Source organism: Ursus americanus, chromosome 6 (assembly GCF_024610735.1).
Source record: "Ursus americanus isolate L20-20 chromosome 6, mUrsAme1.1.p, whole genome shotgun sequence".
Classification (NCBI taxonomy): Eukaryota; Metazoa; Chordata; class Mammalia; order Carnivora; family Ursidae; genus Ursus; species Ursus americanus.
In genome coordinates this window covers 34,025,822-34,045,730 of record NC_142132.1, presented here as the reverse complement: position 1 = coordinate 34,045,730, position 19,909 = coordinate 34,025,822, and the positions used below count along the sequence as shown (strand labels likewise).

At 37.6% G+C, this 19,909-nt stretch overlaps 1 protein-coding gene across 9 annotated transcripts in view; it reads right to left on the bottom strand.

Annotated features, from left to right (window-relative positions):
* The window catches only part of CPEB3 (cytoplasmic polyadenylation element binding protein 3), a 180,060-nt gene that overhangs the window by 106,521 nt on the left and 53,630 nt on the right, over window positions 1–19,909 (bottom strand). For 8 of the 9 annotated variants that reach the window (XM_045809952.2, XM_087862907.1, XM_045809951.2 and 5 more), the window contains one exon: window positions 5,321–5,480. In XM_045809952.2, the coding sequence (XP_045665908.1) occupies window positions 5,321–5,480 (160 nt within the window). The remainder of the gene's footprint in view (window positions 1–5,320; window positions 5,481–19,909) is intronic. The other variant, XM_045809954.2, reaches the window with a different exon arrangement.

Below are 19,909 nucleotides of genomic sequence, written 5' to 3'. Positions count from 1 at the left end.
TATGATGAATAAAGAAAAATGCTTCCATAACACCAAAAGGGTGGCACTTATTTCTTCCAAGTTTCTGTCAGTTTAAATGTTTTAAAGCACTATTATCAGAAGATAGTTATTTTTTCCCAGATTCAGTATACATTTGAAAAGCAAACCCTTCAATATCAGTTCTCAACTGACACCTGGTCTTTTCATTTTTCAAATTTCAGTTCCACGAATAGTGAGGAAAGAGAAAATTCAAATATATAGAAATGTTTCATCAGGTACAACCCCCAAGTGGTCAGCCAGGTCTACTCTTCTGTTGTAAGAGGGAGACTACATGGATGACAGAAAGGGGACTCTTTGCCAAGATATCTTCTATAAAGTGCTACCCCAACCAGGGGATGGACCTTGCTTTACAATGTCACCTACACTGCCCAACACTCTGCTTGGTATTTCCCTATTATCCCTCCTCTTATCACTTTGTACTCTTTGAATGTTAATCCTAAGGGAGGCTATGATTAATCAGACCTAATGACCCTGGATTTTCATAGGGGTTCCCCAGTGGCTAGGTAAACTTTCATCATTAGTAGCAAGCTGGGGAACACCTATAAGAAGGGTACAGAGAGGAATCTTTCCTATCTTCACAGCAAACAATTTTTTTTAAAGATTTTATTTATTTATTTGAGAGAGAGAGAGAGAGAACATGAGTAGGGAGGAGGGGCAGAGGGAGAGGGAGAAGAGGACTCCCCGCTGAGCAGGGAGCCCGATACAGGGCTTGAACCCAGGACCCTGAGATCATGACCTGAGCTGAAGGCAGACACTTAATCGACTGAGCCACCCAGGTGCTCGCTTTTTCCCTATCTTTAATCCTACCTCTCCCAATGCCAGAAATCCCTTTAATCTTCATAGTTGTAAGGAAAATTGTGGCTTTCCTTCCCTTCAGCCCACGTGAAAAGTATGCAGAGAACAATTCCTCTCTCCTAGGTCTCACTCATATCTCTATCAACCCAAGGATTTCTGCACTTAGAAAAGAAATAAGGGACAGTTTTCATTAGTTGATCACCCTTCTCAAAACCATCCTTCTCACTTCTTGGAGGCATTCTCTCAAATAAACAATAGGAAAAGTCATACATAATATGGTAAAAGACGATTGATAATTATTAATATGTTATTCTGTTATAACCAAGAACTGTAGTTTGATATCTTTAAGAAGCCAAATAAATTAGTCTAATTTTTATTTAAATAAGGGTGCTGTGATCTGATCAACACTACTAAACAACACTTTCCTCAAGTGCTGTGAAGAAAGCTTAATTCAACTTTTCCTCCATATTACTTGACATTTTTATCATGGGGGAGGAGGTAGAGACTCTTCGATATTTTCCACAAACATCTTCAAGACTGCCTTAGTTTTACTGAGTATAAGTATAAATGTGACTGAAAAACCATTAAAGTTCTTTACTAGGGGTGCCTGGGTGGCTCCGTTGGTTAAGCGACTGCCTCTGGCTCAGGTCATGATCTCCAGGTCCTGGGATCCAGCCCCATATCAGGCTCCCTCCTCAGCAGGGAGTCTGCTTCTCTTTCTCTCTCCCTCTGCTCCTTCCCCCTGCTCGTTCTCTCTCTCCCTCTAATAAATAAATAAAATATTTAAAAAAAAATAAAATTCTTTACTAAAACAGATGTCATTACTTTCTGAACTTCCTATTCTGTCATTTCTCCCACTAACAGTTAAAGGGATTTCTCATTGCATACATTTTTTTTTTAGATTTTATTTATTTATTTGAGAGAGAGTGAGTGGAAGAGGGAGAGAATCTGAAGCAGCCTCCACACTGAGCTCAGAGCCAGGTGTGGGGCTCAATCCCACGACCGTGAGATCATGACCTGAGTTGAAACCAAGAGCCAGACACTTAACCAACTGAGCCACCCAGGCACCCCTCATTGCATACATTTCTTTTTTTTTTTTTTAAGATTTTATTTATTTATTTGACAGAGAGAGAGAGACAGCCAGCGAGAGAGGGAACACAAGCAGGGAGCGTGGGAGAGGAAGAAGCAGGCTCCCAGCAGATCAGCCTGATGTGGGACTCGATCCTAGGACTCTGGGATCACACCCTGAGCCTAAGGCAGACGCTTAACACTGAGCCACCCAGGCACCCCTCATTGCATACATTTCTAAGACGAAATTTTGCTGTGAACATATTTCATTGGGTTCACTTTAAATACATCATGAAGTACTTTATTTTTCATGAATGTGATATCCTATTATATTTTCTTTACATTGTTTAGATACACAATTTTGGAAAGCCAACATAACTTAAGAGGATTATTTTCCTTTCTCCTTCAGGTGATTTTTTATAATGACAAAATGTTTATCCTTCAGTAATCACTACTTATCTATGGCAAATACAAAATTTTGACAACTTGCATCTGAAAGCTTTTAACATTTAGCTACAGTCTAGCTAAAAGGAAAGTAAATATTGTAGGAATATAAGGTTTAATTTATTACCCAGGCCAGGCAATAGCACACCACTACCACTGTCAGCCAAAAAAAAAAAAAAAAGATAACATCTGAGCAGTTTCTAGTCTCAAGGAACTTTATCTGACCTTTGCAGCCACTCCATGAAGTGGGTGCTTTATTTCAATGATGAGGAAACTAAGGCTTTGAAGAGGCTAACTGATTTATCTAGATCAACGGCCATAGAGACAGAGCCAGGATTCAAACCCAGGTTTGAATGACTGCAAAGTCAGAAAGGCTAAGTTGAAATTTAATCTCCTACCAAGAGAATACAAAATGCCTGGAAAAATGTTAATAAAAATAATAATCTTTGTTATCTCTAGGTAGTAAGTCTCGGATTATTTTTTCACTTTCCTTTTTGTTTTTTTAATGTACTATCTGAAATTCCCACACTAAGTAAGAAAGTATTTTTTTCCTAAAGAAAATCAAACTCCAGGAAGAAAAACAAAACAAGCATACAAAAACCTATGATTCTGTAACTTGAGTTTTGAGACGCTCAAAAAAGTGCTCCCATCGTCAAGTGGGAGAAGATATTAAAGGTAGGAGGAAAAACAGGATGGAGTAGAAGAAAGTGTTTTTGGACAGACTCCTAGGGAAGCCACATGGTAAGTCCCCTAGCCTACCACCTTTCTCTTAAAGCTCTGTTCACCTAGATGTCTGCATCTTTTGACCCAGAGATCTTCTCTATGACTTTACCTTAAGGAAAAGCTATGTGCAAGAACTTATCCATGGCAGCATCACCTATTATGGAGAAAAAGCTGGAAACAATCTAAGAGTCCAAAGTTCAGGCCTATTAATAAATTATAAAGATCAGATAAAAACATGGATAACGTTTACCACGTAAGATATATAAAAATAAGGATACACTATCACGTTTATTTTTTCAGTTACATTTTTGTTATTATAATTTTCTCCATTTTTAAGTCAAAAATTACTTAAAATTTTTCCTTTAAAATGCCAGCATCATAATTATGTTATTAGAAGTAATAAGAATCAAATACATGGTGCCATAGGCCAGATCTAAAAGTCTCCCAGCTGGAAAAGGGAAGCAGGAAGCTCAAACACTCTAACCAGAGGACAATGACATGGTGATGTAATTGACCATGGGAAATAGTCCATTAGTAGGAAATCAAGGTGGGTGGTATGATGAACAGAGAAGTTGCAAGCATACTAAGGCTGCAAAAAAGTACATATTATACGCCTCCCAACTTATTAGGACATATTGTGAGTACAATGCAAAAGACTTTTACAGATGAAACCTCACATTTGCAAATGTGGCAGAGAAATATATGCAGAGGTAGTTGGACACGCACTTTAAAAAGGCGCCTCCAAAAATGGAATAAGGGGTTTACATTACCCCATAGTGAAGTACCCTCTTTTACACTTTGCCACTGCTACTCTGAACAGGGCACAATAGCTCCTGTGTAAACAATATTCACAAAATTCTGGAAAATTATTTACAGACTATAATATAAGATCCTTTCATAATCTTTTATTGCTAGAAGAAAAGAATACAGATCAAGATAAAACAGGTATGCATAAAGGACAAAGGCTGAATATTTTAGAATAATTAGGAGAGGCTTATAGCTGTTTGTGGTAGAGAAGGAAGACAAATGCAGCCTTAGAAGATACTAAAAACACAAAACAGTCTGTGAATATCACTGGTTTTTTTTTTTTTTTAACACCATTCTCACTTCTAAGTGAAATATTCTCTAAATTATCATGTACCTAATCTTTCAACTGAGCAAAGACGTGGTAACGGTGACTAAATATAACAATGAATAAATGAAAGATCTTTTTTTCTAATTCTGAAGGCCTTAAAATACAGCTTTTCTCAAAATCCTTTACTTTCTTGATAGCCTGTTAACTACTTTATTTTCACTGGAAATTGAGGAAAGCAACAGAAAATCATGAGTGTGACAAGAAAATGATGAAATGGATTTCTGAGGTGGCTTGAGGAAATGACTATCAGGTGTTCATAGTCAGTCACACCCTATATAAAAGCCTGGAGAGAACCAGAGAGGATCCAATTCCTCACAGCTCCAGGGAACATAAGGATTCAAACAAGATGGGCATTCTTGTGGCCAACTCTTCACAGTTTTCAGATATTTAGGCTCTAAACCCAAGTGGATATTTCCACAGGAAATTTCCATTACGGTATTTTAAAATATCACAGGGCCCCTAAAAAGTCCCATAACACATAAAAAGAACTATCTGTACTTAGGAATGTAACATCAACCACTAACCTGAATTTACATGGGCTCTAAAAATAGCAAGTCCTAATACTGCTGACCTTGGGACTTTCTGCCTTACATTTAACCCAAAACATTTACACACTTTAAGACATTTTCTTTCTGTTTTAGCCTTAGAGAATGTAAAGAATCACTGGCTGCTCTTAAGTCTGTGTAGTGATACTTCCTATATGAGGAGAGTGATTATATTTTAATAAAATGGAACTCTTTTTCTATGCAGTTTTCTGAAGTAGTCTTTGGAGATTGGTTTACTAAATCTCACATTTCCTTGCAGTGTACTTTGACTTAAATGCAGGTTCAGCTAAGGATTCCAAACGCACCAAGCCCAGAAAACTTGACTCCTGGTCTCATGCTACCCAACACATGCTTCTGCCAGACATTATGATTAAAGCAATCAACCTTGATTATTGTAGGTAGCTAAACCCAGGTTAAAAAAAAAAAATCAACTTTAAATACATTCCACAATGCTTTACAGAAGCAAAAAAAAACAAACGGGAAAAAAAAAAAAGAAAAAAATCACAATTATTAAGAAGCTGATTTTTATTTAAAACACCAAGCAAGGAATGGACATATGAATATTCCTAACCTGCAAAATGATTCCTCCACATTATATCAGCGAAACTCATTGGTGGGCCACTGGGAGGGTAGTGTTTACCTTTCAGAGGCTCATGATCAGTCCTTATCATATCCATTAAGGAGTTCTCCAACGAGTGCAAGTTAAAAGTGTCATACGGCCTACTCCGGTCCTAAAAAAAAAAAAACAAAAAAACAAAAAAACACAGAACATGACAATACATAAAATTACTTCATAAAATTAATACTATATCATTTGCTTCTTGCCATGGATTGATGACATGAATCAAAGTTCCAGATAGTTCTAATAACACACATTCTTTTCATTAAGAATAATGATTTGGCAAAATTAAGCTTAATACAAGTTTCTATAATTAATTGCATCCTTTTCTCCAATATTCTTTAATGTATATGTCCCACTACTTCAGACTTTCTCTCTAAAGAACTTAAAGTAATTCAAAGGAAAGAGTCAAGCCAGTTGACTCTGCCCTCAGTCCTTCTCCTCCGGCTCCATTGTCAAATAAACATTCTATTCAAATGAACAGAGAATTTTTTATCTAGAGGAAGTCCATAATTAAGAACTCTCAGTCTACAAACAGTATCACTTTCCTGAAAAATCAAAAGGTGACTATAGTTTCAATGTAATTTTATTGGGTATCTTTAATATTCATTACTGGTAAGTTCCATACATTAGATATACTCTATAAAACTTAAAATGTGTCCAAAGTACTACTAAAATTAACTTTTGAAAAGCACTCACATGAAAAAACTTTAACCCAAGATAGTGTTTACATGATGCTAGAGTCAAAAACGTTTTGAAAGTAGAGAGCTAACACAACCTAAGTGAAGAAAAATCATCGTTCCACCACATTTCACTCAAGCCCATGGGAAACCATCATGTACAAATTATTTTTACGAGTCTGAGCTAAAAGGAAGCACAACTCACAGCTTAATTTAACCTTACAGAATACATTACGTTACAGATTAAGTTTGCTTTTGATTAAGAAAAGCAAACAGGGGCACGTGGGTGGCTTCGTCGGTTGTATCTGACTCTTGATTTCAGCTCAGGTTGTGATCTAAGGGTCTTGAGATCGAGCTCTGTGTGGGGCTCTGGGCTCAAAGCAGAGTATGCTTACGATTTACTCTCCCTCTCCCCCTCCCATGCCCCCTCCCCCCACACGCCCGCGTGGGCTCTTCTCTCAAATAAACAAATACATCTTTAAAAAAGAAAAGCAAAACACACATTTCAACAACCACACCAAATCAAACTATAGCAATGAGAGATTATTTTCAGGGTCCTGAACAGTTTACCCAGCCCTACAAATGATCACTTATCGTCTCCAATGAACAACAATAATAAGTAACTGTCTGGATGAGCAAAATGGGATACAACAGGTAAAAATCCAACTTCAGTGATCATTTTCTAGCTTAAGTCTTAACTCTTGGGAAGCTATTTTTCTTCTGGTTTCTGGAAAGCACGGCTGTATATTTATTCGGGGAGGCAGAAAGGAAAGTGGCATTTCCTCAGCACTGAGCATAAAGGAGAATCAGAGGGTACTGAATGAATGAAAGCAGAATGTATACATGCAGATTCTAAGAAGAGCCCTGAACTGAGAAGCAGGAGGCAAGAATGCTAGAATAACTACTATCAATTGGGGGCTTTGGGGTACATCATGATCTGTCTCTCCAGTGTGTGCCTGAAATTCCTCCCTTTATACAAATGAGAGGACTGAGGTAGAGTATCTCTAATAACCCTTACAACTTATACTTTTCTTTAAACTCAGAGATGAGGAGTAGGGGTGGAGGGTGCAGATGTTTTCAAACAGACAGAAATTCCATTTTTACAAATCTTTAATGCACAAGTCAAGGGTCAACTCCTATACTAGGCCCTGATGATTCAGAGATGAATGTTGCAACCTAGTCCCTATGTACAAGTAACTAGTAGAAGGAGAGAGACATAACCAATTAAAATAAGAGAATGACAGGTGTTTTGACAGGGGAATGTGTACAGTACAATGGAAACTAAGACATTTATTTCTTAAAGAACATGTATGTATTATAATTTTTTAAAAATCACATTCTGAAAAATCCCAGGTCTCCTCAATCTGGACCTGCCATCTGACCAGGTATGAGGCTTGTCTTAGTTATTCTCAGTGGTCTTCTGTACTCTCATTGGTAAAATGGGAACTTACCTGTGAAGATTAGGTTGAAATTACTTAAGTATTTATTTTACTCACATCGTGTTTGCCAAAGAGCAAGCATTCAACATTTCTTAGTTTACTGCCACTGCCCTCTCTCACTTGCTACCTCCACCCCATTTTTTTTCCTTTTTTCTTTTTTTTAAGATTTTATTTATTTATTTGAGGGAAAGCATGGGGTGGGGGGTGGTAGGGGAGGAACAGAGCAGGAGGGAGGCGGGAAAGAATCCCAAGCAGACTCCACGCTGGGCTCGGAGCCCAACATGGGGCTCAATCTCACAACCCTGAGAACATGATCTGAGCTGAAATCAAGTGTTAGACACTTAACCAACTGAGCCATCCAGGCACCCTTCCCCATTTTTTTCTTTTTAACAGTCATCAATTATCTGTCTACTGTTGGATAAGAAAGAGACATAAAATATTTTCTTTGGTTCTCCATTTTGTTCTCTATATAATTCAAGGTCTTTTACCTTTAAGGTCTTCCTGCAGATCATTTGTTTTGCACTGGGTTCAAGTTATCAGTGGAAACTCCAATTACTTAAGGAGTAAAACTGAATTTCCAGAAATGTTGGCTTATGTGTCCCCATAAGAGGTATCATATTCTTTGTCCAGAGGAAAGGCCACAGGTGAAAAAAAAAAAGGAAGTGTACAGATGAGAAGTCAAAATGACAACCTATTTCTGGCACTGACAATCCTGGAATGGATGTCTAGGAGCCTTCATATATATATATATATATATATATATATATATATATATATATATATAATTTCCACACTGCTAACTAGAGCCCTGAAGGTGTGGGACTGTTTCAAAAAAGACTGATAAGGTGAAGGGACTAAAAGAAATGGCTGTTTGAAGGCATTCAAGAATCTTTCCAGTCAGGACAGTTTATTTTTTTCATTTAGTTCTTGATATAATTCTTCAAGGTAGATAACAATATACTCATTTCACAAATGAGAAAGGTGAGGTTCAGAGAAGATTCCAGCCTGGATCTAACCTCAAAGCCAATACCTATGGAGTACAGACACAAGCCCAAAGAAACTGATCTGGTCCAGACAGGATAGTAAATGAAAAGTTCTATAGAAGCACAGCATTGCATCTAAATACCAATGAAATGACCTTCTTGGCAAGATGGTAGTGAGTCCCCGTCAGAAGACAATATTGGATTATTAAATGACTGTCAGGAAAATTGGAGGGGGCGTTTGGGTGGGGACTCATGCATCTGAAGTGGTACTCAAACCTGTCAAATTGTCAAAATCACATGTAGAATGGTTAAAATGCAGGTTCCAGGGCTCCAGCTAAAACCAACTTAGTCATAATTTTAAAAGAAATAAGTGTCCCAGGTGACTCTTTTGACTGGCAAGATTTGAGAACCACTAGACTGGATGATTCTTCAAGTTAAGCCTTCAAACCTGTATCTGATCAGTAAAATGGAATGGTGAAGTGAGGGAGGGACTACAAGGATAGCAGCAGGAAAGAAACAAGCATGGCCACTTTGCCAAGGGTCAGCTTTGCAGTCTCTCATTGATTGCGGGTTAGGAAAGCAGTTGGTGGTCTGGCATTTATAAGTACACACTCTGAAATCAGCCATCTGATTTTCAAATTCTGGCTCTGCCAGTGGCTGGCACGTCACTCTGAACAAGTTTCTAAACCTTGGGTATCTTCATCTATAAAATGATGATAATTTTTCCTATGGTTATTTTCAGTACTAAATGACAGAATGTACAACAAGGCATCTGTACAGTGGTGGCTACTGGAATATTAGCAAGAACACTAAGAAACTTCTATGATGCCACCTTAGAGTACTGGGACATATATTTAAAAACCCAGAGGTTCACTAGTGCTGAACAAATGAAAAGATGACAGGTGGAATGCAGGACAAAATTTGCACAGCCTTCTTAATTGAACAAATTTCAATGCGGAGACTTATTTTCTCATTAAAATTTATTCATCTATGACTCACTGATTTATATTTGCAGCATACTATTCATCCTTTTTGTTCCATAAGTAGTAAACATTGCTAAAAAACAACTGATTAACCAGATTAACAACTGCAAGAAACAGAATAAAAAGGACAGAAACACTACAAAATTTGCAGTGAAATTCAAGCAGAAATCATACATAGAGAAAACTAGACCATAATTTATCATTCAACAACAAAAGTTAGAAGTGGCAACTAACCTTTTAAGCTTTTTTTAAGTAAGTTTTGGTTCTCAATATAGGGAAAATAAGGAACACATCTTTTTTCATTTGTTTTTAACAAGCAAATACATCAGGAAGTATTAGAACATCTATAAATAATGCATCCCATTATTGGCTCTTTCTTTGAAGATAACCTATGACAACAGTTGGTTGTACATAGAGGGAGTCCACTCCCATTGTACAGTTCACTAGCCCTGCTTATTTTCTTCCCTCAGCTTGACTTAATATTAGTAAATTTATAAGGTATTTAATACGTGCTTGTCACTATTCTAAGCACGCTAAATGCATTCCCTCACAACTCTATTTTATAAATTAAGCAATTAAATCTTGGAGAGATTAATAACTGGCCCAATATTACAGGACAGTAAGCAACAGAGCCAAGGCCCCAATCCACTCAAATCCGAACTGTACTCTTAAGAAGGAGTCTCACTCTACTGCCTGACTTCCTCTGACTCCCTCTACCTTAAATCCTTTTCACAAACATTCCCTCAACCCAATCCTAACACATTCAGAGAGGGGCTTCTTTGACCACCACCCTGGCACACAGGCAACCTAATTAATCCTCACTTGCCCTTAGTCATTTACTCTTATTCAAATGACAGTTAAACTCAAGAAGTAGCTTATCTACCCTCTAGCATTGCCACAGACCCACCTCCACCAGCCCTAATCCATTCACCTGCCTTTTTCTTGAAAGAGAAATCTAGGACCCTTTCCTATTCTTTCTGGCTTATCCCCAGACATATCCTCTCTTAGAGATACAAGATAGAAGGCTGTAAGGGCCCAACAACAGCTGAGAAAAAGCAGCTCCAGAACCAAATGATAAAATTAATCATGGTGTTTACTATGTGGTAGGAACTGGGCTAAATGCTTTATTACCATGATCTCAACCCTCACCACAACCCTATAGGGTCAGCATTATCTCCATCTCACAGAAAAGAAAACTGAGGCTCACAAAGGTTATGTAACTGCTCAAAGTCACAAAGCTAGGCAGAAAGCAAGATGTGAACCCAGGTCTGTGACTTTCAAGTCTATGCCAGTAATGTTCCAGAACTTCTACACTGATCAGTTGCTTTGTGTCCCATAGACAGTGGGCACTTGGCTAGCAAAAACAGAGGCACAGGCAGGATCAAAAATCAAAAGGTGGGTAGATGTTTGAAAAGGCTAGGAAAGGATAATTGGGGTTGTGAAACAATATAGAAAAACAGGAGGAATTACTGAAGGAAGGTTTTTACATTTATCATATGGTTTCAACATAAGTATGGATAAAACATTTCAAAGTTAAATGCATTCAACATATATGGGAAGATTAACTCAAAAACTAGCCATTTTTAAATTTCCACTCTACTGCTCTTACTTTCTAAATTCTTTTTATGGGGGGGGGAGGGGCAGAAAGAGAAAATCTCAATCAGGCTCCACACGCAGCACAGAGCCCAACACGGGGCTCAATCCCATGACCCCAAGATCACGACCTGAGCCCAAATCAAGAGTTGGACACTTAACCGACTGAGCCATCCAGGCACCCCTACCACTCTTATATTCTAATGGGTTTACATTATTTGAAACTATCTCAGCTTCCTATTTACACTATAAACACTGTTAGTGGTAATTAATATGCTTTACTTATTTTAAATGAACATTTAATCACATAACTCACACATAAATCCATTCTTCCTGAACACAAACAAACAAAAGACTATTACAGAAAAAGCAAAAGTCTCCAATCCTGCCTTCTTATACTCTTCAGACCACTACACACATTTGGTATGTATTCTTTCAGATGTTTAAAAATACATTCATACATATATGTACCCATAGAAAAATGTTTCATGTTATTTATTCCCCTAAGCAAGAAGTATGCATATTGTTCTGCAATTTGCTTTCTTCGACCAATACTGTGCTTCTGAGATCGGTCCCTTTTAATAGGTATGTTCCTGCCTCTCCCCCACCCAACCATATACACACCCCTCCTACAAAATATATGCATAGTAACTATATTAAAAGAGTCAAGTAATTACTTCCATATACATTCTATAAAATAATTTCTGATTTTGAGATTTCTTTCCCATCCCCCAGTTTTCTCAAAATTTCTGTTCTGGCCCTTTAACTGCATCTGTTCCATGCTTGATCTACTTTAGCATAATGGTTTTCTGATCTCCAGTTTCTATGAAAGACTCTACTAATAACAAAACATAAGAATCTATACAACTTATCAGTCCTGAGTAAAAACCGAAGAGCCAATAAGTCCGAAAGTTCAACATGTAGTGATTTCAAGCACAGAATCTGCTTAAGAGTACCATAAAGAATAGACAGGACATGTAACAACAAATACTAGATGGGGGCAACAAACAATTAGAGGAGTAGTAACATAAAATTTCTATGTATCACAAAACAGAAGTCTAGGAATTTATAGTTCTAAACCAATTATTGTCATTATTTGTCAGAATCTATCAAAAACTGAGGTTCCTAGATCAAATTGAACTTTACTATAGTACTGAGCAGCTTGACATACATTTGCCCTAAGATTAAAACCTTTCCCAAATAAAGGAAAACCTGTCACTCACATGACAGAAAGGGGAAAAAATAACTTTTCAAATGAAGATTTTCATCCCATCTTCAGTATGTATCAAGTTCTTCAGTCTGTGGTCAATTTTAACCATTCCAAATGAGACTATTACATTTGTAGCCTTCTGGAAAACATGATCGTAGATTCTCCTTGTCACTCAACAGCAAGCAGATAATGCTCCTTATATTTAACCTAAAGTCCTTACAAAGTTGAAACCTTTCTCCCTTCTCTATTCTCAGAAGAGAAATAACTGATCAGGACCTGCTGCAAATTTTAATATTCTTTAAGATTATTGTTCAACCCAGTCTTCCATACAAAAAATTCTCAAGAACCCTCAATACAGCCTGGGGTACAATTAGGGTATACAAAGAAATTACGACTTCCTCATCTTTTCCTTCTTGAGGTTGACTAATTCCAGTTACTTTAACCTTTTTTTTTTTTCTAATCAGATTATTTTTTTTTCTTGCTGTTAAAAGCAAACCAAACTAAGGTTCTTAAGGAGTTTAAAAAAAAAAAAAAGCAAGATGATAGTTTCATTCAACAATCAGATGAGAACGACAAATGGCAATTTTCACCTAGCCTCTTCCAGCTCCTGGCTATCCCCAATCTTCCTACACAGCTCTTCTCACTGGTTTGCCACCCAGACCAGGTAAGAAGCCCAGTTCACCAGACACCAAGAAACATGGTTTTTGGAATCACCTTATTCACTTGAAATAACTTATATATCAAGGCCAAATCTAGCTGGATGAAGGGTAAAGAGGTGAACTGGACAAAAAGTACAAATGTCCATTGCTACCATTTCTGACTATGGTAAAGACTTCAGAGCTAAGTAATATGCACTTAAAAAAGGAGCAGGAGTAGTTTAGCAGTGTGTTAGGTAAAAGGCAGAAAGCCAGACCTAGGAAGGATATAGAAAGGGAGAAAAATAAATACAACGCTCAAAAGAGCAGGCTTCAAGAAACTACAAAAATTAGAGTTGCCCCCTTCCTTGATTACTGGGCATATGGGACTAACTGGCGTTGCCCCAAATCACTAGGTGGTTAGCAAGCAGAATATCAACCCAAGCAGCCTATTAGGCATTGGTTTATTAGGTATGATAATGCAGGGAGAGGCTTAACCTTTGCAACCAAAACCTACCTTAGAATATTAGGCAAAAATACATGTAGCCCTTCATATTGTTATCTTTCTACTGATCATAAATGTCAAAATCCTTCCATAAAACTGACCAATTCTAAGTATAGTTGTGACTCTCCTTCCCCACCCCAATATTTTTGCTCCAAATAATTAGCATTAACTCAGTATATTGTTATAACTTTTTACATGTCTACCATCATCAATAAATTGCAAATTCTATGGGAGCAGAGATGTGTCTTACTCGTATTCCCATCACCTAGCAGAGGGCCTAGCACATCATAGGCTTTCAGTAAATGCTTTTTTTACACTTTAATCATCCTTCAGATGGTTTCATATGACATGATTTTCACTTAAAACTGATGAAGAACTGCATACCTATTAGAATGACTAAAAAGCAAACAAAGAAATCCCTGACAATTCCAAATGTTGATGAGGACACAGAACAACTAGAACTCTCATAAATTACTGGTGGGAATGCAAAATGGTACAGTAACTTTGGAAAAACAACTTGGGAGCTACTTAAAAAGTTAAACATACCCTAAACCGTATAACCGAGCAACCCTAAGTATTTACCCAAGATAAATAAAAACATACGTCCATACAAAAACCGGTAAACAAATATTTATAACAACTTTATTCATAATTTCCCCAAAGTGGAAACTACCCAAATGCCCATCAACTGGTAAATGGATAAACAAATTGTGTACATTCACATAATGGAATATTATTCAGCAATTAAAAAAATGAAGTACTGATATGTGCTATAACATGGATAAGCTTTGAAAACACTATGAGAAGCCAGTCACAAAGGATCACATGTTGTATAATTCCAATTACATGAAATACGCACAATAGGTAAATTAGCCAAAGAGACAGAAAGTAGACTGCTTATTGCCTCGGCTGGGGTAGTCAAGAGGGTAACTGAAATTAACTGCTGGTGGTTAAGGTGTTTCTTTTTTGGGGTGACAAAAATGTTTTAGAATTAGATGGTGATTATTGACACACAATTTTGTATATATACTAAAAACCACAGCATTTAAATAAAATTTTAAAAGGTGAATGAACTTTATGGTATGTTAATTATATCTTAAGAAAGGTATTATTTTTTTAAAGTTTTTCTAATGTTTTAACAGGAACTATGATACTACCTGCAAATTGTCTATTTTAGGTATAGGACATAAGATCTAGTAACTTTCTTCAGCTATGACTGAAGGAAGGCAAAGTCTTGACTGTAGCTGTTCCATTCAAGAGCCACAACAGGACTCAGGTAATAAAATCTAAATCAGACAGTAGTAAAGCTCAAGAGGCAAACCTACTGCCAGTCAAATAACTAATGCCATCCCTTGTCACAATGTGTCATTTACATTTCTAAGGACGTCTTTAATACTCCTGCAGAGACCTACCAGCAGTTATTAACCATATTGCCCACAAACAGCATGTTCTCTCTCCCATTGTTTCTAAGGAGTTTTTTTTTTTTTTATTCCAGAGATTCCAATCTTAGAGTGATGTGCTGTGTCCTTCAGAGACCCAGCTTATCCCATACTTGTAACCAAGGCACATTTTAAAAAGGATATGCTCCAGCTTCTATCTAGAACTATTACTAGACCACAAAGGACACCTATATCCATAAACACCAAAGTCAGCCCTGCCCCTGTTCATTTCAATTGTTGTTTGGCTTGAATGGATAAATGAGGAGTTACACAGCAGAATTCGCAGATTCACCAGAATCTGACAGGGGCCGCGACGTGAACGCTTCTGCTGTGGCCCCCTGTTACCCTCTATGATCCTTGTATTTAAAAACTGAGCAGCAAAACACAGCTACTTTTACGCAAATAGTCCTGGGGCACCTGGGTGGCTCAGTTGCTTAAGTGTCTTACTTTAATTTTGGCTCATGAGCTCAGGGTCATGAAATCAAGCCCTGTATTGGGCTCCACACTGGGCATGGAGCCTGCTTAAGATTATCTCTCCCTCTCCCTCTCCCCTTCCCTCTTCTTCCCTGAAAGAAAGAAAGAAAGAAAGAAAGAAAGAAAGAGGAAAGAAAGACTGCCCTATGACAATGAAAGCAATAAAGCAAAACTGTGCCAACATGATCTAGCTACAAAGTATCCTTTCTTTTTTTCTTTTCAGCTTTTTATTTAAGTTCTAGTGAGTTGGGCAACCCTCTTGGGTCCCCTCCCTCTTCGGGAGCATTGTACTCTATCACTCAATAAACTTCACTATTGGTCAAAAAAAATTCAAGTTAGTTAACATACAGTGCAATATTGGTTTCAGGAGTAGAATTCAGTGGTTCATCACTTACATACAACACTTACTGCTCATCATAACAAGTGCCCTCCTTAATACCCATTATCCATCTAGCCCATCCCCCACCCACCTCCCTCCATCAACTCTCAGTTTGTTCTCAATTGTTAAAAAGTCTCTTATGGTTTGGGGTGCCTAGGTGGCTTAGTTGGTTAAGCACCCAACTCTTGACCTCAGCTCAGGTCTTGATCTCAGGGTCATGAGTTCAAGCCCCACATTGGGCTCCACACTGGGCATAAAGCCTACTCAAAAAAAAAAGTCTCTTATGGTTTGTTTCCTTCTTTTTTTCTCCTCCCATATGTTCATCTGTTTTGTGTCTTAAATTCCACACGAGTGAAATCATATGGTATTTGTCTTTCTCTGACTGACTTATTTCACTTAGCATAATTATACTCTGGCTCCATCCATGTTGTTGCAAATGGCAAGATTTCATTCTTTTTGATGGCTGAATAATATTCCATTGTAATATTCCAACACACAAACACACACACACACACATCTTCTTTATCTATTCATCAGTCAACGGATATTTGAGCTCTTTCATAGTTTGCCTATTGTTGATAATGCTGCTATAAACATTGGAGTGCATGTACCCCTTCAAATCTGTATATTTGTATCCTTTGGGTAAATACCTAGTAGTGCAATTGCTGGATTATAGGGAAGTTCTACTTTTAACGGTATGGAGGAACCTCCATACTGTTTTCCACAGTGGCTGCACCAGTTTGCATTCTCACCAACAGTGCGAGAGGGTTTCCCTTCCTCCACATCCTCAACAACAGCTGTTGTTTCTTGTGTTGTTGATTTTAGCTATTCTGACAGGTGTGAGGTGTTATCTCATCGTGATTTTGATTTGTATTTCCTTGATGATGAGTGATGTTGAGCATCTTTTCATGTGTCTGTTATAGCAGCTCTAGCAGCTAAGGTTCTTCCTCCTTTCAGAAACTAAGGTGATGCTATGCCCAGTGTACACACAGATTAAGAGCTATGGGCTATAGTTCTTCACTGTCACTCCCTGGCCACCAGTGAAGAGGTCACCAATGTACACAAGTGTTTATTTTTAAGCAGGGTGCCTGGTAAGTACCAAAAAATTTGACTCCAAGTTGACGGACTGGGAACAGAAGAAGAGAAGCACATCAGTTTTTCTCAGTTTTTGAACCCTTCTCTTCTAATGGAAGGAGAAAGGAAAACAAACAAAAAGCCCACATCTCAAGTTTATTATAATTCTGATTCCAGATGAGACCAGTAATAAAAATAGATTAAGTAACAAAACAAATATAATAGGATAGTTTGGTCAAAGCGCAAACCGTCTTAACCATTTTTAAAGCTTTATGACTTCTGAATTTGAGCAGGGCTTACTCCCTAGCCCCCTTTATGCCCAGCCCATCTCTGATATAAGATAATGCAGGTTTATAAAAACATCAATCTGCCTCTATCAATCTGCCTCTGGGGAGAGAGAAATGGATGTGTATAACTTGTAAAATTTATTGTCATAGTTACCATATAATGATTAATACATGCCAGAACCTGTGCTGAGAACTTTACTTAGATTACTTTATTTAATCTTTACATCTTTAATCTTTACAACTGTGCTATAAGGTATTACACTCTCTATTTTACAGATGAGGAAACTAAATATTAAATTAGTTTTTAATATAGATCAGGTGCCCTTGAAGAAGGCTATCTACACACAAATTATTTGTTATGTAAGCATTCCAGGAAGAAAAGAACACTTATAAACCCTTATCCTAATCTTCAATTTAATTATTACCACACTTAAGATGAACATATTAAAGGTGCACGTGGGTGGCTCAGTTGGTTAAGCATTCAGCACTTGGTTTCAGCTCAGGTCACAATCTCACGGGTCATGGGATCCAGCCCCTATTGGGCTCCATGCTCAGTGGGGAGTCTGCTTTAGGATTCTCTCCCTCTGCCCCTCCCCGACTTGCACACACTCATGCACGTGCGCTCTCTCTCTACAGGATAAATAAATGGATCTTGAGGGAAGAAAAAAGAAGTATATCAACCATTCCAATAAAAAAAAGATGAACATATTAAAGCATCTAAAATGCAAAGCATCTACATTTATTAAAATATTTGGTATGTGGAAGGTTAAAAAAATTTACTTTAAAATAAAGCCTGTATAATTCTAGTAATGCTATCTTAAGGTACTTCAGAGATCATAATGTAAAATGCAATAATTTAGATTAAGGGAAATTCAGTCAGAATTTCCAAAATGTCCACATCACCGAATATTTTTTAGAAGAAGCTTTCTTGGGGTGCCTGGCTGGCTCAGTTGGTAAAGTATGTGACTCTTGATCTTGGGGTTGTGAGTTCAAGCCCCACACTGGGTGGAGATTACTTAAAAAATAAAATCTTAGAAAAAAAAGAACAGCTTTAAAGATTTATTTATTTGGGGGGGGGAAGAGAGAGAGAGCACGTGCACACACGGGTGGGGGGAGGAGCAGAGGGAGAGGGAGAAGCAGACCCCTCACTGAGTAGGGAGCCCAAGGCAGGGGTTAATCCCAGAACCCAGAGGTAATGACCTGAGCCGAAGGCAGATGCTTAACCAACTGAGCCATTCAGGTACCCCGAAGAACAGCTTTATTACTTTCAAATGTTAGTGCTAACAAAATTTTGCCGTGGGTGCTGAGGGCTGTTTTACTCTTTCTTCATTTATTCCACTTAGATTTATTGGGAATTTTAATATGCCGGGCATTAAAGATTAAAAAGTTAAGTGAGGCATAGTCTCCATCCACAGAAGCCAGCTGTCGAGTTTACAGATAATTACTATATAATGAGGTAAATGCAATGACAGAGCTATGTGCTTGGAATTATGGGAGCAAGAATGATGGAGAGATCAAAAAGGCTTCCAGAAAAGGAAGGCCAGAGGCACAGTGACTTGCACAGACATCTGGGCCCAACTTCCTCAAGAAATTTGGAAGGACCCAAGAAGTGATTCTCCAAAGGATATATAGGCTAGATGTAGGTGACAAGCAGATAACACTTTTTTGTGAATACATTAACATTAAGGATGTAATTTAGCAAATCCTTTCTACAGGACAGTATCAGGTTAACTTATATGTAAATAAGCACAATTTCAGAATAATATTCTACCACAAAAGAGCCCAACTTTATTTTAAAGACTTTTGTGTGTATGTGAGGCCTTAAATCTTTTTCCTGGTATTCAACTTAGGGGATCTAGAAGGGAATATTACCATTATCTATTGAGCTAGATCTGCAAACATTCACTCTCCAGCATACTAAGCTATAAATAATCTAATTTCTTCCTATTACCTTTTATTTATAGAGTACTTTACACCACATAAAGCATTTTCACACACACCCTTGCTCATATGAATCTCATTAAGGTGTTCTTTTGAGCCTTATTTAGCATGCCCTATCCCACTCTGACATATCTCAGAATCTTCCTCCTATTAAACCAACAACAGGGCTATCAAAAACTCTTGGAATTAAATAATAGCAGAACTGATCAATACTGGCTATGTGCCTGGTGCTGTTTTAAGCACTTTACATGTTTTATCTCATTTCCTCCTCACAAAAGTCTATGGAAGTAAATACTATTATCATCCCATTTTACAAATGAGAAAACTGAGGCACAAAGATATCACACAGAAAGTATGTGAGACAGGAGTCAAACCCAGGCAATTCAGAACCATAAAACCATTGTGCTCTTCTGCCTCTAGGTTGAGAATCATTTTCAGTTAATAATTCTTGTTTCTGTTATTGCCTAACCTTTATTTTTCCATTCATCCTGGTGTGGGGGGGAGGGGAATAGAGTATGAAAGAGAAATGTACCTCCTTATATATTGCTTATTCATTAAGCTGAATTCCAGACCTATTAAAAACTGAAAAAAACTTAATGTTTTACTTAAATTTATCTGTCAAACTCTATTTTAGGGAAATAATTCAGTGAAAAACACGAAGTAATAATTTGCTTCTGAAAAGTAATTAAAGGGGCGTCTGGGTGGCTCAGTCAGTTAAGTGTTGGACTTTTGATTTCAGCTCAGGTCATGATCTCATGATCGTGGGATGGAGCCCAGTGGCGGCCTCGTGCTCAGCTCAGATTCTGCTTAAGATTCTTTCCCCTTCTCCTTCTGCCTCTCCTCCACGTACTCTCTCTCTCAAATAAATAAATCTTTAAAAAAAAAGGGGGAAAGTAATTGAAGTAGGATCTCCTTTTAA